This window comes from Xenopus laevis, chromosome 9_10L (assembly GCF_017654675.1).
Source record: "Xenopus laevis strain J_2021 chromosome 9_10L, Xenopus_laevis_v10.1, whole genome shotgun sequence".
In the NCBI taxonomy this organism is placed as follows: Eukaryota; Metazoa; Chordata; class Amphibia; order Anura; family Pipidae; genus Xenopus; species Xenopus laevis.
The window spans coordinates 27,270,660-27,297,334 of NC_054387.1; the positions used below are offsets into that span (position 1 = coordinate 27,270,660).

A 26,675-nucleotide genomic window follows, 5' to 3' on the forward strand; every position below is an offset into this window, starting at 1 on the left:
AATAAGGTTCTTAGTGGGGTCATCAGGGCTCAGTATTGGGTCCACTTTTATTTAACTTGTTCATTAATGACTTAGGGGAGGGTATTGTAAGTAATATATCAGTTTTGCAGACACAAAACTATCCAGCCCAATAAATTCCATCCAGGATGTGGCATCCTTGCAACAGGATTTTGACAAACTGGCAATCTGGGCAGCTAAATGGAAAATGAGATTCAATATTGATAAATGTAAAATCATGCACCTGGGATGTAAAAATATCCAAGCCATGTATATACCCTTAATGGGACTGCACTAGGCAAATCTATTATGGAAAAGGACCTTGGAGTCCTTGTAGATAATAAACTTGGCTGTAGCAAGCTATGCCAGTCAGCAGCATCAAATAAGGTCTTGAGCTGTATTAAAAGGGGCATTGATTCATGGCAGGAAGAGGTCATTCCAGTGTCATACTGGGGGTGCTGGGCCCACTGGGACTGCTACCTCAGGGGCCCCCACACAGTGTCGGACTGGGACACCAGGGCCCACTCTCAGTTCTATTATTCTTCCTCTCCTCACTCAACCTCTATTCTCCTAGTCTCTTTTCTTTACATACTATATTATATTAATCCATCTATTTAGCTTCTTTGTTCTCATAGAAATTGATAATGACTATTAAATAGGCCAAATGTTTAGAAGCAGGAGGGCCCACCGGGAGTTTTCCTGGTATCCCGGTGGGCCAGTCCGACACTGCTTATAAATTAATTTTAATTTTGGGTGGAGATTTTGGGTCTCCTTCTGACCTAGTGCCACTTCCATAACTGGTTCTGTAACTCAAGCAAAATATAGAAAATCAGCACTGGCTAGAGACTTTCTTAAACGTTATACACTAAATGGCAGTGTGTTGGGAGTTTCCTTAAATGAGAAGGATCTAGGGGTCTTTGTAGATAACACGTTGTCTAATTCTGGGCAGTGTCATTCTGTGGCTACTAAAGCAAATAAAGTTCTGTCTTGCATAAAAAAGGGCATTAACTCAAGAGATGAAAACGTAATTATGCCTCTTTATAGGTCCCTGGTAAGGCCTCATCTGGAGTATGCAGTGCAGTTTTGGACTCCAGTCCTTAAGAGGGATATAAATGAGCTGGAGAGAGTGCAGAGAAGTGCAACTAATTTGGTTAGAGGGATGGAAGACTTAAATTATGAGGGTAGACTGTCAAGGTTGAGGTTGTTTTCTCTGGAAAAAAGGTGCTTGCGAGGGGACATGATTACACTTTACAAGTACATTAGAGGACATTATAGACAAATAGCAGGGGACCTTTTTACCCATAAAGTGGATCACCGTACCAGAGGCCACCTCTTTAGACTGGAAGAAAAGAACTTTCATTTGAAGCAACGTAGGGGGTTCTTCACAGTCAGGACAGTGAGGTTGTGGAATGCACTGCCGGGTGATGTTGTGATTCAGTTAATGCCTTTAAGAATGGCTTGGATGATTTTTTGGACAGACAGAATATCAAAGGCTATTGTGATACTAAGCTCTATAGTTAGTATAGGTATGGGTATATAGAATTTAATTAAAAGTAGGGAGGGGTATGTGTATGGATGCTGGGTTTTCATTTGGAGGGGTTGAACTTGATGGACTTTGTCTTTTTTCAACCCAATTTAAGTATGTAACTATGTAACTCCTGGTACTTTAAGTTTTCAAACCGGAAATTCGGCTCTGCAAGCGCAGAGAGCGCAATTATGCTCTCTGTGCTAGTGTCCTGGCCCCCTCCGCCACCCTCGTGGACCCCCCCGGACCAAAAAGGTGAGCACACCGGGGGGGGGGGGCAGCAGCAACACAAAGCTGCCTCAGGCAGCGGAGGGGCCAGTATGGCCTGTGTGTGTGTGGATTAAGGGCTTTCTGGGGGACATGATATCTTTGATAGTTTTAGATAGTCTAGAGACATAGTTGCAACTTGACCCCAATATGGGGTAGTTTTCATTGGTTTTTAAAATGTTTTCATACCTCCCAATTGTCCAGTCTTTCGCAGGACAGTCCCGATTTTGACAGCTCAACCCGCAGTCCTGACTTTCTCTTTGATCTCCTGCACTGAACGGACAGAAACACATACAATGTTTCTAACTTCATTATCATTTATTTATATAGCGCCGACAAGATACGCAGTGCTTTACCTCAGTTATAACAAACAGGGAATAAATGGAGGATAACAAACAAGGGTTACAGAGTACAATATGATTAGAGGGCCCTACAAATTAGAGTTAAGTGAAGGTTAGGGTACAATTGAGACATTAGCAGGGCCGGAATTAGGGGTAGGCAGAGTAGGCACGTGCCTAGGGCGCAAAGCTGGGGGGGCGCCAGGCACGCAGAGAGAGGGAACGTAGTAGAAGTAGACAGATAAGATGTAAACCATGAAAGAGCAGTGTCATGAATGCCAGCTGATTATAGAATGTCTAGGAGGAGTGTATGGTCAACTGTGTCAAAGGCTGCAGAGAGATCTAGAAGGATTAGTATGGAATAGTGACCTTTAGACTTTGCCAGTAGAAGATCATTGGTTACTTTGGTGAGTACAGTTTCTGTTGAGTGTGTTGGGTGGAACACAGATTGCAGGGGGTCAAGAAGGGAGTTGTGAGTGAGATGCTGGATCAGGCATTTGTAAACAAGCCTTTCTAATAATTTGGATGCAAATGGAAGAAGGGGAACTGGATGATAGTTAGCGGGAGAGCTGGGATCAAGGGAAGGTTTTTTGAGGATGGGAGTGATTAGTGCTTGTTTGTATAAGGATGGAAAAGTACCAGTAGAGAGTGAAAGGTTAGATAGGTGGGTAAGTGCAGGAGAGTGTGTATCAGAGATTGGATAGAGGAGGTGAGAGGGTATGGGGTCAAGGGAGGTTGTGAGTTTTGAGCAGACTAGAGGTTTGCTTACTTCATCTAGTGTTGCAGGGATGAAGGAGTGCAAAGTGGAGTGGACTGCACGTGAGTCTGAGATTGTTGTCAGACGGTATGCTCAGCCTAATGAGATCGATTTTTTCATTAAAGAAATTAGCAAGATCTTGGGCAGTTACATAAATGGGTGCAGGAGGTGGAGGGGGGCATAGGAGTGCGTTAAATGTGGTAAACAGTCACTGTAGTTTAGAGGACAATTTAAAGAAGAGAAGTATTGTTCTTTAGCGCTCAATTGTAGCAGGAGAGTATGCATTTGAAGTGGATGAAGTCAGGATCAGTTTGTGACTTTCTCCACAGTCGCTCAGCTGATCTACTACATCTTTTGAGGTACCGTGTTACACTAGTGTGCCAGGGTTGGGGTTTAGCTGGTTGGCTGTGACGGGTGATAGAAGGAGCAAGGGAGTCAAGAGCTGTTGTAGAGAAAAGCTGCCCTATTTGGACAAGAAAGATTGTTAATGTGAGAGATGGATTGTGCTGATACTGTTGATAATTGTTGTGGATCAAAGGTGTTAAGGTTTCTGTATGTGTGGGTAAAGAGAGATGGTTGTGATAGTGCAGGTGAAAGTGTTATCTTAAAGGAGAGTAGGTGATGGTCAGATAGGGGGTAAGGAGAGTTAAGGTTTCTGTAGGTGTCGGTAGAGAGAGATGGTTGTGATAGTGCAGGTGAAAGTGTTATCTCAAAGGAGAGTAGGGGATGGTCAGATAGGGGGTAAGGAGAGTTAGTAAGGTTGGATGGGCGGCACGAGTGGCAGAATATAAGATCAAGAGGATGACCCTCAATGTGGGTAGGTGTGACGGTCCACTGAGAGAGACCAAATGAAGTTGTTAGAGAGAGGAGTTTAGAGGTGGCAGGAGAAGCAGAGTTGTCAATGGGAATGTTGAAGTCACCTAAAATGAGAGCAGGTGTCTCCAGGGGGGCGATATATGACAGCAACACGCAGAGAGATTGGAGAAAACAAACGTATGCAGTGGACTTCAAAAGAAGTGAAGGAGAGAGAAGTTGGTGTGGTTAGATTTTGAAACCGACATTTGAGGGAGAGAAGAAATCCTACCCCACTGCCATGACGGCCATCCGGTCTAGGGGTGTGACTAAGTGAGAAGCCTCCATAGCAGAGGGCAGCAGGTGAAGCAGTGTCTGTGGGAGAGAGCCATGTTTCAGTGATAGCCAGAAGGTGAAGGGATTTGGATATAAAGAGATCATGGACTGCTGTGAGTTTATTGCAGATTGACCGTGCATTCTGAGGGCACATGAGAAAGGCAGAGAGGGTGATGGCTTTATGTGAATAAGGTTTGCAGGATTAGAAGTGTGTAAAGTTTTAGAGACTGGAAACATTGTCAAATGCCTGAGAGTGGGAATAGGGGAGGGGAGGAATGAGTGAGTGGGACCAGGATTTGGTGAGATGTCCCCAGCTGCAAGTAACAGTAATAATGAAAGTGAGACAAGGTGTGACCTAGATTTGAAAGTGCAAGCATTGTATTGTTTAATGGGTTGAGAGGGGATTTAACAATACAAGACAGTGTGTTTAGATTGAGAGAGGGTGATGGGAGCAGTGAAGAGGAGATTACAATTTCAGGATAGTTTGATGGGTGTTGGGAGTGCAGAGGATATATGCAGAAGTATAAGTGAGAGAGAGAAAAAGACAAAAAAGAAAGCTATCAAATAAAACATAGTTGAACGATATAATCTGTCTTATCTTGTTTATAGAGGTATTGATGAGCAGCAATGTCCTGGTGAGATGTCCAATGTTTGCTGTGAGATTCCAGTCCAACTCTGATCCAACTGCTGTCCAACTCTGTCTAACTCTATACATTGTACTTAAACTTTCTGTACTTTAACTTGCTGGACTTAAGTTGTTAAATTTGCATGTTCACCCCTGCCATGCTTCCCCTAGAGTGAATGTCCTGATATACAGCAAGGGGGTCACACTTTGGCCAAGAACAGCCACCAGGTGCACTTAAGATACTTTTGTAACAATTTAAGATAAGTAATATAAACTATTGTAACAATTAATATACTGTAAGCAGCTCTTGGGGAAACTCACTTGCAGCTTAAAGGGCAATTCATCTTCATTAGCAAAACTTTAATAACTGGAAAAAAAACACAGAAATGTGTACAAACTTTCATAACCTGCCAAATTTTGTAAAATGAACTTGGTAATTAGGGGCGTGAACACAAAAATAGGTGTGGTCAAAAATGTCCCCACACTCCACATGGCAAATATTTTTGTCCCTCTTTCCAAAATGTTGGGAGGTTTGTGTTTTCTCAGAATTTTTAGCTATGAGTCTATACACAAGATAGGGCCTCAGATTTATCTTTCTGTCTATGGTACATCACCACCAGAGTAGGAAAAACAGTATGATTAGGTTCACCATTGACTCCATATCTGCTGAATAAATTACATTGTTTTGTATGCATGGCTCTCTCAAAAGCTTTTTTTGGTTTTCCATATGGCAACATCTCTCAAGGAGTCTCACAGTTGACAAGAGTTGACTACATAATCATCAAAGTCTGAGCATATCCGTTGTAGCTGTAAAAATTGGTTGTATGGTATGTTCCTCCCTAAATGATGCAGCTGGGCTGATTTTACATGTAAAATGGTGTTGCCTGCACATTTTTTTTGGTATTGTGTAGTTGTGAATTTGTTGGTGTGAGGCATTAGTGTGATATCAAGAAAAACATTTTACTACACTACAAGTTATTTTATTAGAATATATGTAACATATATGTGTAAGAAGTAGTTGTTTATTCATCAAGCAAACTGTTGTTATACCTTTTGTGCGTTTAAAGGTGAATATCATACCCCTTTTTTTAAAAAAAACAAATTGCTTTCAAGCTGTGATTATTAATTTTCTTTTAGCCTGAAGCATTTTTTCAGTTTAATAATACTATTTCTTAGTATTACTTACAGGGCATTGGCCAAAAAAACTGAATAAACATTATGGGACAGATCATCTCAATTATTTGACTGGATTGGATGGAGCATAGTGCCAACCTGATTAAAGAAATCCACCTGCAATAGACCTGTGAGCTCAAAGTCATTGTTTTCCCTGACAGCGTGTTTGGTATTGATATTGATTACTGTACTGTAAGGACAATGGCAGATTAAAGCTGGCCACAGACACATCAACGTACGATCGGACTTCCCCATCTCCCGACCTGCCATTAACCATTCAGATCAAATAAAGTACAAAAGAACAGATCAGCCGATGTTCTGCCCCTGACAGCAATCGGCAATACATGCAGAGATATTACCCGCAGCCGACAGAAATCTTTTTACCTGTCCGATCGACCAAACGAAGAATGTCGGGACTCTCCACACACGGTCCGAAAATCGTACGAATCTTTCATTCGTACAATCAGATCTTTGCGTCTATGGCCAGTTTAAGAGATTAGTAGCCAGAGATTTTCTACAGGAAACTAATCTCCAAATGCTTCCCCACCGCTGATACTGTAAAATACTGGTGATAAACATATGCAGGGCATATTTTTGAAGTTTGAAGTTTCCTCACAAGTTTCGTATTTGCCTTTCTGTACAACTTCATAAAACCACAAGCCATTGTTTCTGTGTCAGCAAAGAAAGCTTTTGAGCAATAGGTGAACAATCATGACCTGTGAGCTAACACCTAGTCTACTCAATTGTCATTCTTTGTTTTAACAGTGAACTGACAAGGTTAACAGGAATCTTGAAAGATACCAACAGACATCCATCTGCGGTTAATAAAAGCTTGGAAATGGCAACTCAAGAATCGCAGATACCTACTAAATCAAGCAACATGACTACCATGTTACCAGATTTGATAAATAAGGGAAATGGACGACTAACCAAAAGGATATCATCCAAAGTAACCACTGAGTCTTCTAAAATCACCCTGGAGTTAGCAAGCATGACTGCAAAGCATTCAGAAACTACCACTGAGCCGCCAATTGTCACCACAAAGCCTTCCAGAATTACCACCCAGTCTTCAACTGTCACCACAAAGCATACCATAACTACAAAGCCTCCAAATGTCCCCAGAAAGCCTTCCAGAATTACTCCACGCGAGACCAAAGAGAATTCAGAAATCATCCACAGTCTCACAAAAGCCAGAGAAATATCTACTACTTTATCTTACCTTGGGGATGCCTATGGATGGGACAACACATACTTGAACTCTGTAGGTATTATGGGTCTCTGAATTTCTAATAGTAAATATAATACAGATTGTAATGTACTTTGAAAATAGATATAAATAGACTTCAGCTTGCTGAATAAAACTGTCATTGTTAATAACTTTCTCTTTTTCTGTTAACAAATATTCACACAGTCTACTCTTATTTACAGGTCTTCATCTGCTTCTCCAGTTTATAGATTCCTACATTACCTACTGGTTTCTTCCAAAATCTATTGCTATCCCAGAATATCTCAACTGTTAACATGCCCATTTACTTTTCATGTACAATGAATTCAATCGGTGGCGTTTTCGATTACTTGCTATCACCCATGTTTTAGATTTAAAACTCCAATCTTAACATTACAACTCAACAGTTTCAGACTGGATCCATAACTGCTCTGACATAACTATTTATTATAGAGGTAGTTAGAGTCTCAGCCATAAAGCATCTAAGAATTCTTGCATTTCTGTGAAAATCAAAGGAGAGTAACTTCTGCAAATTTAAAATATCTGCTTTAAGCACAAGCAGTTCACTTTTTCCTTAGCTTCTCTGCTTTATGAAATACAGTAACACCCAAGATTATAATTGGCTACAGTAAACTTTATCTTGATTACTTGAACATTTTTTATATCTTCACCATGCATCTTTATTTTATCCTGTCATATATGGGGTGCTGTTTGTCCCAAATACATTCTGTATACAAAACAATACCTAATACACAGAATTAATGTCTCTCAAGTTATTTGTGACCATACACAGATAAAAAAATATACAAAAGACTTACATAGTAACATAGTAAGTAAGGTTGAAAAAAAGACACAGGTCCATCAAGTTCAACCTTTTCTTTATCTTTTTTTTCAATATCTGCCTAACTGGCAGTTGATCCAGTGGAAGGCAAAAAACCCATCTGAAGCCTCACCAATTTGCCTCAGAGGGGGAAAAAATTCCTTCCTGACTACAAAATGGCAATTGGACTAGTCCCTGGATCAACTTGTACTATCAGCTTCCATAACCCTGTATTCCCTCACTTGCTAAAAAGCCATCCAACCCCCTTCTTAAAGCTATCTAATGTTTCAGCCTGTACAACTGATTCAGGTAGAGCAGGGGTCCCCAACCTTTTTTACTCGTGAGCCACATTCAAATGTAAAAAGAGTTGGGGAGCAACACACACATGAAAAAATCCCTTGGGGTGCCAAATAAGGGCTGTGATTGGTTATTTGGTAGCCCCTATGTATACTGTTTACAGGAGGCTTTAATTAGCACTATACTTAGTTTTTATGCAATTAAAACCTGCTTCCAATCCTGGAATTCAAAAATAAGCACCTGCGTTGAGAACCCTGAGAGCAACATTCAAAGGGTTGGAGAGCAACACGTTGCTCACAAGCTACTGGTTGGGGATCACTGAGGTAGAGAATTCCACATCTTCACAGCTCTCACTGTAAAAAAACCCCTTCCGAATAATTTAGGCGGAACCTATTTTCTTCTAATCGGAATGGGTGACCTTGTGTCAGCTGGAATGACCTACTGGTAAATAAAGCATTAGAGAGATTATTATATGATCCCTTTATATATGTATACATAGTTATCACATCACCCCTTAAGCGCCTCTTCTCCAGCGTGAACATCCCCAATTTGGCCAGTCTTTCCTTATAGCTAAGATTTTCCATTCCTTTCACCAACTTAGTTGCCCTTCTCTGTACCCTCTCTAATACAATAATGTCCTGTATGAGTGATGGAGAACAAAACTGTACGGTATATTCTAGATGAAGTGCTCTATACAGTGGAAGAATGACCCCCTCCTCCCGTGACTCTATGCCCCTTTTAATACAGCTCAAGACCTTATTTGCCCTTGATGCTGCTGACTGGCATTGCTTGCTACAGCCAAGTTTATAATCTACAAGGACTCCAAGGTCCTTTTCCATAATGGATTTGCCTAGTGCAGTACCTTTAAGGGTATAACTGGCTTGGATATTTTTACATCCCAGGTGCATGACTTTACATTTATCAACATTGAATCGTGCATCGTGCAATCATGTTGCAAAGATTCCACATCCTGGATGGAATTAATTGGGCTGGATAATTTTGTGTCATCTGCAAAAACTGATTCAGCTTTGGCTCCCCTCTGCTAATTAGCAAGCTACCTTGCATGTTTATTGCGAAATGTAACGTTTTGGGGTCACGCCCCTTTCTCAAGCATGAGGAACACAGTTCAAAGGGTGAATATAAAGCATTTGATATGCAAATAAAGTCAATTAGTGTCCATCCACCAATGGTGGGTCATTCAAAGGTGCGCATCATCAGTGTGTCAGTGATCCTGCGAAAAATTTGTGAAAAAATGTTCTAGATTCATAAAAAGTTAATACATCATAAAACCATTAAAAGTATAAATATAAAGAGATAAAATACATTAGAGAAAAAATACATTAATAGAAAAAAGTGAAGTTACCCAGTGCATTCAAGTGAGCAAGTATTAACTTTTTATGAATCTAGAACATTTTTTTTAACTTATTTCCTTTCTTTGCCTTCCGGATTGCTGATTTACAACATTTATTACAGTGTTTATATTCATTAAAAGCATCTCCTGTCCCAACAAATTTGTAGTTTTTAAATGCCTCTCTCTTCTTTCCTATTAACTTCTTTACTTCTGTATTAAGCCACGTAGGATGATTCTAAGAGCTTCTACATTTACTTCTTAAGGGAATAAATTGAGAACAGTAATGATTTAATATCATTTTAAATGGCAACCATTTCTGTTCTGTGTTTTTAGCTGAAAACTTAATGCCCCAATCAATACGCTGTAGGGCAGCCCTCAAGGCACTAAAATTAGCTTTTGCAAAATTCATGATTTTTGTTGCCCCAGTATAGATTTGTTTTTTGCACTAGACATTAAATGACGACAAAATTTCCCGGGCCCCGTGGGCTGCGCCCACCGCAAGCCCACCTACAGGTCCGCCTTCCCCACCACACAGTAAAAAAACAAAAAAAAATATTGGTGGCTAGGGTTCCCATATGTTAATAAAAAGATATTGGTGGTCAGGGCCCCCCATAAAAAACATTTGTGGCCAGGGCCCCCCCATAAAAAAATATTGGTGGCTAGGACCCCATATGAGAAAAATTGGTGGCCAGGCCCTCCCCCCCCACATTATAAGAAAATTGGTGGCCAGGGCCCCTTAAACGTTCATGCCTTCCCCAAGTCAGCAGCTCTCAGAAAGATGGGGGGCCCAGCTAATCAAGTAAGTGTGGCGTGGCCAGGCCCCCCTTACCCTCGGGCCCCCTAAAACTCTCCCCCCTGATGGCTGCCCTGCCTACAATTAATTTGCTGGACTCTTTACAATTGGTGAAGAACTCCACCCATAAGACTTCTGCCCCCTCATTTTCTAACATAACCTCCTCCTTTATGTAAGCTTTTAAATCCTGCCTAACAAACAGATATACCCTTCCTCCTTTTCTATTGCCTCTGTACCCCCGAAACAAAGTATAGCCACTGATATTTACTGCCCAGTCATGTGACTCATTCAGCCATGTTTCAGCCACACCAATCACATATTTTGCAGCACCAGCACCTCCAGCTCTCCCATTTTACCAGTCAGACTCTTTGCATTTGCAAACATACATTTAATACTGGTACCATATTGAAATAGGACATGTGGTCCTCCCTATCCTTAACAGTATCCCCAGCCAAATCTCCTCACCCATTTTCCCTTTATTTGCCCACTATCTCATCTAACCTGTCTTCCACTGAATCTTTTACTGAACCCTTCCCCCCACACCTAGTTTAAAATCTCCTCCAACCCTCTAGCCATCTTCTCTCCCAAAACGGCTGCACTATCATCATGGGGGTGCAGCCCATCCCTAGCAAAGAGCCTGTAGCAGACTGAGAAATCAGCCCAGTTCTCCAAAAACCCAAAATCCTCCTCCCTACACCAATCTCTCAGCCACACATTAATCTCCCTACGCTCCCGTTATCTCCTTAGCGTTGCTCGTGGCTCAGGTAATATTTTTGAGAAAATTACCTTGGAAGTCCTCGCCCTCAACTTTACACCTAGTTTTTTAAAATCATTCTTGAGGACTTCACCACCTCCTCTAACCTTGTCATTGGTACCTATGTGTACCAAGACCGCTGGGTCTTCCCCAGCCCCTCCCAATAATCTGTCCACTCGTTCCACCACATGCCAAACCCTAGCAACAGGCAAGCAGCAGACTGTTCGGCATGAAGGGGCCTTACGACAGATTACCCTATCCACCTTTCTAATAATTGAATCCCCTATAACTATAACCTACCTTTCCTTCCTTGCACTCCCCCCACCACCCGTATTAGAACCACTGCCTCCCAGGGTGCTCTGTGAGTCAGTCTGCTCCATACACGCCAGTTCAGAGTTTTCCTCCCCAGCATCTTCAGCCAAAACGGCAAATTTGCTGTTTTGGACAAGCTGTGGACCAGCCCCCCTACCCTTCTGTCCCCTACTTCCCCTCCTGACTGTCATAAACCTTCCTCCCTCATTAGCATCCACTGCCCCTTCTCCTCCCTCCACTAGCCCCTACCAGTGGTTGCTCTGCGAGCCTCCTTTCCTCCCCCTCGGTTGCCGCTGCTCTCAGTGCTGCAAGTTCACCCCTTAGAGTCTGTAGTTCAGATTCCAAGATGAAAACCCACCGACATCTCTCACATGTAAGTACTGCATGGAACTGCTGCTCCAACACCACATACATGTGACAAGACACACACTGAGTAATACCAGCAAACCCACTTGCACTCATATTTGCACTGGGTACTTACAGTCTCCCAAATGCAATTCCTCACAAACGCCTTTTCTGTTTTAAACGCCTTAAGGTTTTTAACGCTGCGTAACACTTAATTCACATGCAACACTCGCTTTGAATTCACAAGGTTAAGGTTTCAACCAGAGCACACAAAGCCTGATCAGAATTTACCTGATTAACTCCTCCCCCTTAATTAGTGGAAAGAGGGAAAAAATGTTATTTGCTACCAGCAGTAAAATCACCCCTTATTAACTTTTTTTTAAAAAATGTTCCCCTTAGAAACTCTAAAGCTAAAACACAAAAAGAAAATAAATGCACTCAATGTATCTAAGAGTTTACCCCAAACAGAGAAAAGAAAAAGCTGTTTGTCTCAGTCAGATAACTCACAGAACACACGGCAGTCAGTTATTTGCACTTACTCCCTTCTTGCACCCAGCACTCCCAGCATGCACAGCAAACACCAATGACTTAAGTTTTTCAACGCTGCTTAACACTTAATTCACATGCAACACTTAGATCACATGCAACACTTGCTTAGCAGCTCCCACACTCGCTTTGAATTCACATTTCTCATTTCTATTTAAGAATGAGAACAAAATCTGGTTAGTACACAAAAGGATGTTATTATATTACGAACTCCATTCTGTACATTTTAACAAGCAATCTGTCTCACAAATGTATAACCTCCATGTAACGGACACACTTATGTGCAAAGTTACTTACAGAATGTATTATATAAAAAAAAAACTTGGACATAAAATATAATAGTGTAACTAACTAGAGCATGCCAAGCTAGATTTGAATGACAAAATAGATATTTGTGACAGAAAGCAAAATTTTTATAGTACACGATTCATTCTTTCCACAAAATGAAAGCTTAGTTTCACAAAACAGAAAAAATATCCATTCTGTGAAGCAATACTGTCAGTCACATTCCTGAACCAATAAGAACAAAGCTTATTGCCATATAACAAATAAGATGAGAAGTTGCCAGCTCTGTTCCACATGGCTGCATCATCCCATAGTATCTGGTCTGCTACAGAGGGCACCCTCTAATGTACCCTCTGCTGCATAGTAATAAATATGAACAGACATTTCCTAAAAGTGCTGCTGTTAAACACTACAGGTTCATAATTGGAAATTTTTATAAATGGCTGAGAAATATTATGCTGCACATCTCTGGCTAAAACTATTATGTAGTAGTTGAACTATAGCTAAGCACATTATTAAGAGACTGCTAGAAGCTAACTGGTGCAAGATTACAGCTAGGAGGAGACATTGGAGCCTAACGATCATATACAAAATTTATATTAGACCTATTATAATGATGGGTTAGGCTGCAAGATGATGTGTGACAAACTGGCTGGTAGTGGATTAAATTATTCTGCTGTGTTAGTTCAGGCAAAGCAGCCAGACAAGCACAGTAACTTCTGGACTCAGTGGCGTAACTAGATATTACTGGGCCCCACAGCAAATTATTTTTCAAAATATTGTTTTACCAATATTTATTGAAACTGTATATGAATTAGGGCCTCATGGGGGCCCTATACCTCTTGGGGCCCCTATACCTCTTGAGCCCCCTGCAGGGTCTGTAGTTACACCCCTGCTTCTGGTACATTTATTACAACATGGACAGGAAGAGGAACAGGAATGAATCATAAGACAATGGCAAAACAGCAGGAATACCCTTAACCAAAATGGCCACACAAGCAGGTTGCTACAATAAGAATAGCCATATCACCTAAAATCACCTGATCATATTTATGTTTTGCATACATTTCTTTCTCTACAATCATTATAAGTGCAGCATTATATTTCTCAGCCATTTGTAAGAACTTCCAATTATGAACCTGTAGTGTTTAACAGCAGCTCTTTTAGGAAATGTTTGTTCATGTTTATTACTATGCAGCACAGGGGACATTAGAGGGCACCCTCTATAGCAGACCAGATACTATGCCTTAGGGATGATGCAGCCATGTGGAGCAGAGCTGGCATATTCTCATCTTGTTTGTTATATTACAATAAGCTTTGTTCTTATTGGTCCAGGAATATGACTGACAGTGTTGCTTCACAGAATGGTTATTTTATCTGTTTTGTGAAACTGAGCTTTGATTTTGTGGAAAGAATGAATCCTGTACTATAAAATCTTGCTTTCTGTCATAAATATCTATTTTGTCATTCAAATCTAGCTTGACATGCATTAGTTAGTTACACTATTATATATTATGTCCAAGTTTATTTTACATAATACATTCTGTTAGTTACTTTGCACATAAGTGTGTCCATTACATGGAGGTTATACATTTGTGAGACAGATTACTTGTTACATAGTTACATAGTTACATAGTTACATAGTTAAATTGGGTTGAAAAAAGACAAAGTCCATCAAGTTCAACCCCTCCAAACTCAGCATCCATACACATACCCCTCCCTACTTTTAAGTAAATTCTATATACCCATACCTATACTAACTATAGAGCTTAGTATCACAATAGCCTTTGATATTCTGTCTGTCCAAAAAATCATCCAAGCCATTCTTAAAGGCATTAACTGAATCAGCCATCACAACATCACCCGGCAGTGCATTCCACAACCTCACTGTCCTGACTGTGAAGAACCCCTACGTTGCTTCAAATGAAAGTTCTTTTCTTCTAGTCTAAAGAGGTGGCCTCTGGTACGGTGATCCACTTTATGGGTAAAAAGGTCCCCTGCTATTTGTCTATAATGTCCTCTAATGTACTTGTAAAGTGTAATCATGTCCCCTCGCAAGCGCCTTTTTTCCAGAGAAAACAACCCCAACCTTGACAGTCTACCCACATAATTTAAGTCTTCCATCCCTCTTGTAATGACATCCTTTTGTGTACTAACCAGATTTTGTTCTCATTCTTTAATAGAAAAAAGTATTTTGTATATTTTTTTTATCTGTGTATGTATAACATGAGAGGCATTAATTCTGTGTATTAGGGATAGTTTTGTATACAGAATGTATTTGGGACAAATGGCCCCCCATAGTCATAAACTTCACGAGATAATAAACGTATACCAGTAATTACCATGAGCTAAGAATATAAGAGTTGAAACTCTCTGTAAACAACAAAACAGCGGTAGTGTATATCAATTGTAACAGCATAGTCTATAATACAGTAAGTGTAAATGTACCATAGGTTTATGTATTGTTTTTTAATCTACAAAGCAATTTATAACAGTAACCGGTTGTTTTCTTTATATATATTTAGTGAATAAAGTACACCCTATTGAAAATATAAGGATATTATATTTTATACAGGTCATGGAACTCTGATGTGACTTCTAATATCCTCATATTCTTCTACATGGTATACATTATTTATTATTATACACACGTTACAGTCATGTGACAGAAATTACATTACTAAGCCCTGATAATAACTAATGACATCATTAAGAAGCAAACTTGTGGACCACAATTGCACTTGGGGGTTTTTAATAATAAAGACCCCTAATATGTTAATGATCTGACCTGATCCTTACTACCCATAAAACAGCCTGGAAAATGCAATGTTAACATTCCAACAGTTCAACATCCTTTCTACCCTTTTCTTTGTATTTTGTTGGCCAACGGAAATGTGGAGAAACCAAAATCTTCTTACACTGCTGTTATCCCTTAGCTCTTATACACACACATATTACATTTGTTAATCCTTGCTCAATAACCACATTTTCCCATTCTGCTTCATCCTAGAGCTGCCCAAATCGTACTAGAGATAAGCTCAAAAGTAATGAATTCAATGAGACCTTTGTGAATAACATCCCAGTCTTGCAGTGGAAAATTCATGCAATTCTTTCGGAGTACCAGCGACTAAAGAGATACCTGGGGACATACGGATGGAAGGGACTAACCTGGCAAAGTGAGTTTTCCAGTAACCACTGGTCAAGTATCTGCCAACCAGTCACTTTTGTTTACTGTTCTAGGCAATAAATGAAACCCACTACATTTCTCATCATTATCACTTGCAGAGTATGATGGGACTTGTAGGGGGCTGGTGGGTTGGTAATCCTGACATACATACTATTTTTTATGAAGGGAAATTCTACCATAATACTGATTCTCCATTTCATGTACACCACTCACGGTTATATGAAATATATATACAGATGCGTAGATTTTATCACTTCATGTATACATCTAGAAAATCCAGCTTGAAGAGCTGCGCTGATTGCGGTGTCCGAAGCCCATGAGGGCCGTCATCAGGACGGCCACATCAGGGGCCCCCAAACCCTCTCAGAGTTTCCAGTCTTTGGCTGACACTGCAGCCCCCAGTGCGTACCTTATATTTCTTTGCTGTGGTCGTGATTGGGGAGAGGTCAGGGGGGGAGTTTTTGGAGGGCAGTGGGTCTCGGTCAGTGGGGTCCACTAGGTATTTTATCAGTGTCCTGCCATGCCAGTCCAATGCTGATGCAATCACAGCAGCCCAGCTCCATGCAAATAGGAATGGTAACATTGCTAGGCGGGTTTTTCATAGGGGCATTGAATGAAGTTAAAATTGTTGTCGGCAAAATGTCCGAAATCCCCCCGTATGACATTGACCAAGAGCACTGTTTTTTGCATTTTACCAAAAGAGACATTCATTATAAAACCAGGCCACTCAGCTGTACTATTTCTTTTCTCCCACTAGTTCTTAATGAGACTTTGAACTTGCTGAACTCGTCAGGCAACGGGTACCTCTTTGATACCTGGAAGGGTCATTCACCTTGTGTACGCTGCGCTGTTGTGGGTAATGGAGGCATCTTGAATGGATCCGGAATGGGAGCTGAGATTGATGGGCATGATTATGTATTTAGGTAACTTACAATAGAGAAGAGAAATATCCATAGTTTATGGTTAACATAAATGTATAGGATTAAAGATGCCTGCAACAGGATGGAAATAGAAAATAATATTGAACTTTTTTTTTACTTGATTTGTGCCACAATCAAAACCATAATCAAACCAGCATTCCACATGTCCTTTCTAGAGTACAGAAATATTATAACTGAAGATTTTGTTGATCTCTGAGAAAACTTTTCATAAAAGTTCATAAAGTTTTTGAAAAAATGGCTGAAATAAAATGTTTTGGGAATGACAAGTTTATTACTGGGTTGATTTGATCCCACTAGAAAACTAATTTTCCATTTTTTCTTCACATAAATTCTCTTTTTGACTTTATTCTGCCATCCCATCTTTCCTTTTTTCCTTTGTTTCTTCCCATAATCTCCTTTTTCTTTAGCTAGTTGAGTTTTTTTCTGTTCATGTCTGTATCTTCTCCAGTCATTTCATCAGCTGTCATCTTCTCACTTTCCTTTTATTTAATCAGCACTTGTTTTTCATATCTTGCATCTGTGCTGCTCATTCAACTACCTATTTTAACTCTACTTTGTCTTTTTTCAGTGGTCTTTCAATGTCGTCTTCAGTCCTCTTTCTTAAACTATTGTATTTCCTCTCTTTATTTCACTGCTTCCTGCCTTTGTCTCATACTGTATTCATTTTCATTTCATTGTGCTTTCTCTCTACCTCTTTCTTTCTATTATTTCTTTTTGCCCACTACTGAATCATTTCTCCTTTCATTTCATTGTTTCTTCTCTGTTTATTCATCTCCCATTTTTCAACTTTATTCTACAAGTTTACTAGTCAATTTATTATTTCTTCATTCAGTCTTTTATCATTTCACAATCTCATTCCATGCTATCTCATGTCTTTATTCAACCCTCTCTTATCTCTATATTTAATATATTTAAGTATTTCTGCATCAAAATTTGTTTTTTTATCTCCTCTCAACCACATACTGTACATACCCTCCACATTCTGTCTTTTTAATCTTTCTTTCTTGTCCACCTTTCTTCTCTATCCATCACTGGCTCCATCCAAGCACTAACAACATGCTTCATTTCAGCAAGTGCATCTTACTTTATATAGGCAAATGGTGTTTCGTATATTGCAGCATTGAAAAGCTACCCAGTCTGACAATATGCAGGGGAAGGAATATGTCTGCTTTACTCAGAGCACTGGTCAGTCCAACTCATATTTGGGACTTTTTTATATTTTAGCATGACATCCAAGATCTCTCCAAAAATACCCAGTGAACCAAGTTTTGATACAAGGAAGTGAATGTTTTTTTGTTGACTATTTGAGAATTTTACATTAAACACTGTACTGTTTGTACTGGATAGTTCTGCTTTATTTGCTGTAAACAGGAGTCGCATAGCATAGTCTAATTAAAAAGAATTTCATATTAAGGAATAAATATGTACAAATTAGAAGATCCTGGGCACACTGTAAAATGTAAGACTCAAGAAATAGTACAGAGACTCAAGATCTGTGTATTGCAGATTGAACTGAAGAATTCTTTGCACTGATGCTCATTTAAAGTTATATGAATAGCTAATATGCATTATATGTATTTGCTTAACTACCTTCTTCAGGGTCAATGGTGCCATCACAAAAGGATATGAAAATGATGTTGGAAGAAGAACTTCATTCTTCTTCTTTTCCACAAACACTCTGTTTAATTCACTTGCTGCTTATAGAAAGAATGGGTTCCACAATGTTCCACATTCACAGGTAATACATCATTAGAGAACAGGGATAGGCAACCTTATACTTTAAAAATCTTTTTATTCCATTTGTATTTGTATTATGGATAAGGGTAGTGTAATTCTCCTTAGTAACTCACCCACTTAATTTGTAATTTTAGTCTTGTTTATGCTGAAATGGGGTAAATGGGGTAATAGCCATATATGGCAGGGGGTAACTTCCTAGGTTTTCTCATAAGTGGCAGAAGGAAAGATGTTTGGTCTTCTTCAAATAACTTATAACAAGGTCACTCACAGTTTATACCAAATATGAATCTCTGTATGTGTGGATATAGTCATATAATAGCATTAGCACCACTTGCTTGTATTTGAGAAAAACAGTACATCATATTCTACTGCAGCTACAAGGATCACAAATCATATCCATAATACCCAATACCTATCTAGCTTATCCTTATAATGCTTCAAAATAGTGCTTGGAAATCGAATCTGGCTCACCAGAGACCCCATGTTGGTCTGCCCAGTCCTGTTCTTCCAAAGGTGACCATACTGTACATGTACCAATAAAAGCTGTTGACAGAGAAGGTGGGCATATTAATGAAAAACTCGTTCTTCGGCAACGTCGCCAAAGTACGGAGGTGGAAAAAATCCACTTGTTTGGAGAGGTCGCCAAATGAGTGGATCTTGCCCCAATATGTCCACCCTTGAGTGGGCGATATCAGGTTGATCTGATCATGGCCCTATGGCACACACAATCATTTTTGCAACTTATACCTAAAACTTGGTGCTCCAGCTTAACATGATTTGTAAACTCATTCTCTTCATTACAGTATATGGTCTGACTACTCACAATGTCCTTATAATATACAGTATATATATATATTATAACAACCAGGTGAGGGTAGGGGTGATCAGTTATAACATGTATACACAAAATCTTCCAACTGACAAAACTTTGTCTTTTTATTGCATTGTATCAGAGTCCAACTTAGTCCCTGTGTAAAATGTATAATGAAGCAATACAATTCTTAATGAATTAGATCAGATACAAGTTGAGTGTAGGACTGGCCATTCCAGGGATGACTTTGACATAGTTGGCCAGCTTAAATATATTGCAATATATGGACAAATTATCCCTGTTTTGTTTAAAGGGGACACGTCACAAAAAAAAAATTATTCCAAATCCTATTTTATCATGTCAGTCAAGCAAAATTAACTTTAATTACACTGTATAAATTTTTTGAATCCGGTTTCCATCAGTCTGGGAATTTATAACTATAGCAAGCAGGCAGGAGCCATGTTGTGGGCACTGTTATTAAGGCAAGCCTTCCATCATCTCAAAATCTTTTTTGTGCACCAGAATGGGGGACCTGATGTCCATCCCCATGTACTGACTACACAATTAAATGGTTGAGAAAACTGGGGCAATGTGTGCAGAGCAGTGACATCTAGGAAGTGCTGAATGAAAAGTGAAAGTATTTGTCTGCCCCATCTCTATGCCTAATACATAGAGGAGGGCCAACCACCATTTGATTGACAGCTGAGATTTTTAAAATAGTTTACAACAGCTATGAACACTTTAATAAAAAAAAATTTGGATTTCATGTTTAATTTGAAAAGCTATATAATTATACAGCTTTTTATGTCTGGGTGAGAGGTCCACTTTAAAGGGTAAGGCATTTTTTACTAGCTTAAAGGTATTGTTCAGTGTAAAAATAAAAACCGGGTAAATAGATAGTCTGTGCGAAATAAAAAATGTTTCTAATATAGTTAGTTAGCCAAAAATGTAATGTATAAAGCCTGGAGTGATTTGATGTATAACATGTCAGTCAGAACACTACTTCCTGCTTTTCAGCTCTCTTGGTTTACACTGACTGGTTACCCTGGCTACCAGGCAGTAACCAATCAGAGACTTGAGGGGGGCCACATGGGTCATATCTGTTGCTTTTGAGCTGAATGCTGAGGATCAATTGCAAACTCACTGAACAGAAATGTACCATGTGGCCCCCCTTCAAGACGCTGACTAGCTCAGAGTTATAGAGCTGAAAAGCAGGAAGTTGGATTCTGGCTGTTTTATTAGACATCCGTTCACTCCAGCCTTTATATATTACATTTTTGACTAACTATATTAGAAACATTTTTTATTTTGCACAGCCTTTCTATTTACCCAGTTTTTATTTTCACACTGAACTATTCCTTTAAGGCACAAAATGTCTCAATGTTCTAAATATATTGATAATGGTTTGAGTGCAGAGGACCTCTTGCATCTGTTTACTATAAATCTGTACTGCACAAGGTATAATAGTAACTTAGGTTTTCTCATAACCTATAGCGAAAGATATCACAACTCTATAGGGCACATTGATCAAAGTGTGGCATTAAAGCTCACCACATAAAAACTCACACACATTATATTCATTGATATGGGATATGGGATTTTTAATAGCATGTTTATCAATAGGTGAAAGTAAAGCTGGCCATAGACTGACATAGAATGAGAATGCTCATTCATTGCAATCTCCCAACCTACCACTAACAATTCAGATTAAATAAAGTAGTAATCAGACGATGTTCTCGCCATTAATTCAAAGACAGCAATCATATGAAAGTTATGTCTGACACCGTTATGTCATATCATCCATTGATATTTTCAGATAGGCAGTACATGCAGAGATATTGTTAGCTGACAGAAATCTTCTAATCGCAAAGGCACGAAAAATGTCTGGACGATCCACGTTCAGTCCAAAAACTGTACGAAACAAAGATTTGTAAGACTTTATCTTTTTGTCTATGGCCAGCTTTAGAATTCACCATTTACTAAATACACTTCTAAAAATCTCATGGCAAAGAACAGAAAGTTGGTAAGTTTTTCTGTGGTGAGCTCTAATTTCAGACTTTGATATATTGGCCTCAAGACAAAATAGTGTAGTATTCTCTAAGTACAGTTCCTTTGGTGATTCTAAAGGTTTAATGTTTCTTTGGGCAATGTAATAAATATAATAGCACCGTTTTTCTCTTCAGGAAACTCGCTTTCTCCTTTTGCCAGACCATGAGAGAGATTATCTTCTAGTCCGAGCAGCCCTTACTAACAGTGTCATTGACAGAGGTAGAGACAAGGGCAAAAGGTGAGGCTTCATTTGCCTTTTGAGTGCTAGCAATAATATTCTATTGCCGCTTCCAGGGGTACCTTAATTTCAGGTGTACCTTAATTTCACTTATTCTAGAGTTATTCTAGAGTGATTCTACTTAAAAATTAAATTTGCTGTTTTATGGTGAAGTCAGTAATGGTGTACTATATGTTACATTCTGTTCTTTTTTAAAAAAATATATTTTCCTTTTGTTGACTGACGAGGGCAGCTGTGAAGTCAGTTTAACATTTTAATGCATTTGTCTCAGTCAAGCTTTGCAGCTGTGTTTTGGAGTTTTATGATCTTCTTTTTAACCCCTCTATTCCTTGGATAGGCCATCAAATTATTTTGGTACCAATCTCACCACGGAGCATTTCAAAATTCTTCACCCAGACTTCATGCGATATCTACGGAACAGGTAAGATACCTTGAAAATTATATTTTGTATCATGGGCCTCAATTATTAATTCAGCATCTTTGCACCCACTGCTATAGGCCAGTGATGTCTCAATATAGAGACATAAACGTTGGGTTGCACTCTTGCTATTAAAAATATGCAGGGGAACCCTTGGACTTCAGGTTATGCCTCTGTTTTGGGGGCTCTTTTTATGAGTAGTACATGGCTTCTTGCTATAGGGATGTGCCTGTATTGCTTTATTACTCTGGATGATTTTGGTCATGCCGTGTACATCCTGAATGACACTCAAGGTAGCGGTATACCTAGGGCCACAATCAGGGTGAGACAGATGGATGTCTTGTCAGTGGCCCATCCCAGTAGGAGGATGCAATCTCAATTGTTCATGTTTTAACAAAACCATAGAACCAATCTTTAGCTATCTGTTTTGATATAACGTCAATAGCTGCTGGAGATTTGAATCGAATTTTGAAATAAATCTCATGGTAATGTCGTTTTTGAGAATGGGCGCTATGCTGGAAATGTTAGCCACAAATTGTACCTATTCATCATTTAGTAGCTGTCATATGGATGCATTGCATGTAACTGTGGGCAATTATGCTGGGATGCTAGGGAAACTTTGGGGCAAAGTCACTAACCTCAGAAAATTCGCCAGTGAAGGCTTCGCTCACATCGCAACACTTCACCAGGCGTAGATTCGCCAGGACAATACTAATTCACTAAAATCCGAAGTTGCGTCCAGGGCACCGAACACTGGCGAAGTTGCGCTTGCGTTAGCTAATTTGCATACAGCAGGAAGTTAAAGTTGAATGGACGTATATGTTGCAGCAAATACATTACAGTACACAAGCCCAGGGAACCTTAAAGGGAATCTGTCGTCATTTTAAACTTTTTTTTTTTTTGCATTTTTATAAAAAAAACACATCCATAAACACTGTCTGGCAAATAAAATGTTAATCCACAAATCCATGCATAAGTTATTTTAGTTTGTATTTTGTCATGGGGGCTTCCATTTCTGCTCATTACACATTTATCCTGTGCTGCTCTAACAGCAGGCACAGCATTACCTGTGTGCTTGGAGGCAGCCACTCTGTAATGAAAAGCCAGGTCCCACTACGACATGAGAATCTAGCTGTCTGGAGGAGATAGGTCACATGGTTTACAGGGAAGCAATTACTTTCACTTTCCTACGTCCTGCTCACCAGCTGCACTAGCAGCACCTCCTCCCACAGACACTATCAAAGCTCCTGCCGTTCTGTAAGTTTCAGGGCCGGAACTAGGGGTAGGCAGAGTAGGCATGTGCCTAGGGCGCAAAGCTTGGGGGGCGCCAGGCACGTACCTTCTAATACTGCCTACCCCAGTCCGGGCCTCTGAATCCGACTTGTTCCTGTGCGCCTATGAGGTGAATGAGTAACTCATGTCAGCGTGCATGCGCGCGCTCACCAGGAAGGGAGGGGATGGTGCGGTGGTTCAGCGTGCATGCGTGCACGCACTCACGGAGGCGTGCATGCGCGCTCTTATGTAGTAGCGTTCGGCATAGGGGCGATGTGACTGGCTGGGTTGCCTGGGGCGCCCAGCTGGCCTGGCCCGACCCTGGTAAGATTGATCTCTGCATTCCTTTGGAGGGGGGGCTATCTCTCCTTGCTGCCTTCCTAGTTTGTTTTACTGGTTACTAGATGAGGTAAAGGAGCTGTGAGTTCTCTCTGCTATCCACCTCACACACACCTTGCTCCTTTCCTGCCTGCAATACTTCTTTTTTCATTAACTATTTACTGCCTCCTTTCTCATGAGCTATTTTAACCCTTCCTAGACTTCCTCTTAAGTTTTCCTGGTTTTCAAGTATGTCCTTATTTTATCCTTTTTTCTATTCCCTGTCATCAGTCCTGGGAGTGTACTCCTGTGTTTCTCCTGTGTTTCATTTTTGTGTAAACAAATATAAATAAACTATCTATATAAAATATTTTTTCCAGTGCCCAAAATGAATTGTGTGTGTATATATATTTATTTATTTTTGAAACGTAAGTGGGGGCAGTGATCACAGGACTATATTATTATTTATATGTTTGTTTGCAGGATTTCAGTCCTTCTGAAGTGGTGTCAGTGAGAGCTTATCTTGATACCTGCCTATTGTTCAATTGACAGGCTCAGCAGACAAGGCTCTATTTACATTACAGCAGCTTGTAGGAGGGAGGGGTAATGACATCACTCCAACTTGCAGTGCAGCAGTAAAGTGCGACTGAAGTTTATCAGAGCACAAATCACATGACCCGAGGGCAGCTGGGAAATGTCAAAATGTCTAGCCCCATAGCAAATTTTGAAATTAGATATAAAAAAATCCATTTCTTGTTTTGAAAAACGGATTTCAATGCAGGATTCTGCTGTAGTAGCACTATTAACTGATACATTTTGTAAAAAACATTTTTTTCCACGACAGTATCCCTTTAATAAAATAAAATAGAGTTGTTATATTCGCCTACACATGAGCCCAGTGTATAGTTTATGTGCCATATGTTTGGAAATGTAGGGGGGAAGCCGGGTACCCCAGAAAAATACAATCTTTTGCAGCCTATGAAAAGTCACCAGCATTTTTTGGATTGTATTGTGGAGAAAAAAATAGCATTTTTTTTTACTTACTAGCCTTAATAATCTACCTCTCTATAATGTGAAATATAAATAAATAATATATAATATTATTATTATAAAATTCTGTCTGTTGGGCAGGTTCACTGATGCCCAGCGACCAGAAAGCAATTTTTTTTAACTGTTAATTATTATGTATATTTCTTCAGTACGCTCCTTCATGTTTGTCATTCACACTTCTGCCATGTTACTAGGGGAAGGGGAAGTGTAGCAATCAGATAAAATACTGGAGAGGTTTCCAAATCAAAGGTTAATTTTAAAACAAAAACACACTTTGGAACAAAATAAGAATGTAAAATAAAAGACCAATGCTAAATGTACCACTAACTACGTACATAATCTTATACTATCTTAACTATACATATGGAAATCCACAAAGACACAGAACTGTGGATATAAGAATAAAAAGACTGTATTATATTGTGTTCATGGAAATAAGAGAAGAAGTTTTTCTTTAAAATGCTGTGATCTGTTTCTTGGAGGGAGAGGCTGGCAGTGCTAAGTCCTTGGGCTTCCCTCCCACACTAGCACTAGAGATGCTTGGAAAGGTTGCTGTTCTGTTTTGTGTTGCGTTTAGTTCCCTGCTTATAACAAATATCTGCCTGCAGATTTGTATCTTGTGTTTCTAAATCTGGGGGAGAGGTTGTTGTTGCTTTCATGTTGTCAGATGTTTATATTCAAATTCAGCTGACTGCACATAGCACAATTAAACGGCATCCCATTCTCCTGGCCCGCATTGCTAAATGATTGGATTTTGTGCATTTGATTGTTGTGTCATTTGCTGTTTCCTGTTGGCCAGTGACTTTCCATGAGCAGTGACTGGATTTGTTGGACAGTAAGAATTTCACTCAGAAGTTAGCAATCTGTTTGGATTGCACATCTGCTCCACACCCTTAGCAATGCTTCACTAATTCAATAGAAAATCTTCTGCACCGACTTGTGGAAGGCTTAAAGGGATATTGCAATCTATTCTGACTCCAATTGCTGTGATAGTGGCTAATTTCCTAGTGAGACCTCCCTGCTGAGCCTGTATGGAGCTGGTAACAACCACTGAGGGCAATCTCAACAGACACTTCGAATCTACAAGGGTGCTTTATTTTGGGGTGGATGGACAAATGTAGGAGTGGATGTACAAGGGCTACAGGGTCAAAAATATTTTTTTTAACCTCAGAGTAGCTCCTCATTCATGGAAGGCTCCTGGGAGGAACTGACATCACACATAAGGAAAGGGAATAGGAGGGTTTTACAAACAAGGGAGTGCAGAGGCTGCCAAATAGCTTTGGTAACTAGGTGGCAGCATAATAATGGGTAAGCATAAAAACAAAGCAATTAAACATATACATTTTAAACATCACAAAACATTGGTACAGCACACTCCCCCTTTGATATCTTTAGATACCACTATATTATATTAAACATAACTGCAGTTATGAAAACGCAATATAAACATTAGAGCAATTTTGCTTGACGATCTTTCTGAAGAAAAACAAGCATGCAATGAAATAAACATGGCATTGTAAAATAATCTAATGTCCTCAGTAGGTTCTTAGTGGAAATACGTGGGAGTCTCTTGCTTTAAGTGCTGATGAGCAAAACACAGTTCAATCCCCAAAGGGTAAGATCAATACAATTTCTGTAATGGGCCGATTTAAAATCTTTGTGGCACCATCTTTAGCAATTTTCACTTTCACCTTACATACCTTACCATTCTCACTAAGAAGGCACTTTGTGATAAGTCCCAATGGCCAATCAATCCTCTGGCCTTGTTGGTCTTTTAGTAGGACAAGGTCTCCTACCTGTAGATTAGGAGTCAGTCTTTGCCATTTTCTGCACCCTTGCAAAAGATTGAGGCACTTCTTCTTCCATCTGTTCCATAAACAATTAGCCAGGTGCTGTACATGCTTCCACTGACTTTGCTAGAGGTTCCCTGCTGCAAGGTCACAAGGTGGAACAGGGGCATTCCCAATTTTCTGAGTGAGAAGAGTAACTGGGGTGAGGATGACTGGAGATTCTGGATCTGTAGACACTGGAACCAGAGGCCTGACTACTTATGGCAGACACTTTTGCAAGGAATGTAGTAAGGATCTCATTAGTGAGCCTTGTAGAATTCAAGTTC

At 39.7% G+C, this 26,675-nt stretch overlaps 1 protein-coding gene across 1 annotated transcript in view; it reads left to right on the plus strand.

Annotated features, from left to right (window-relative positions):
* Positions 1-26,675, plus strand: part of abo2.L (alpha-N-acetylgalactosaminide alpha-2,6-sialyltransferase 2-like [provisional] L homeolog) — a 76,359-nt gene that overhangs the window by 22,632 nt on the left and 27,052 nt on the right. The window contains exons 2-7 of the mRNA XM_018235073.2: positions 6,576-7,071; positions 15,549-15,714; positions 16,483-16,648; positions 18,266-18,404; positions 21,398-21,501; positions 21,839-21,922. Coding sequence (XP_018090562.1) covers positions 6,576-7,071; positions 15,549-15,714; positions 16,483-16,648; positions 18,266-18,404; positions 21,398-21,501; positions 21,839-21,922 — 1,155 coding nt within the window. The remainder of the gene's footprint in view (positions 1-6,575; positions 7,072-15,548; positions 15,715-16,482; positions 16,649-18,265; positions 18,405-21,397; positions 21,502-21,838; positions 21,923-26,675) is intronic.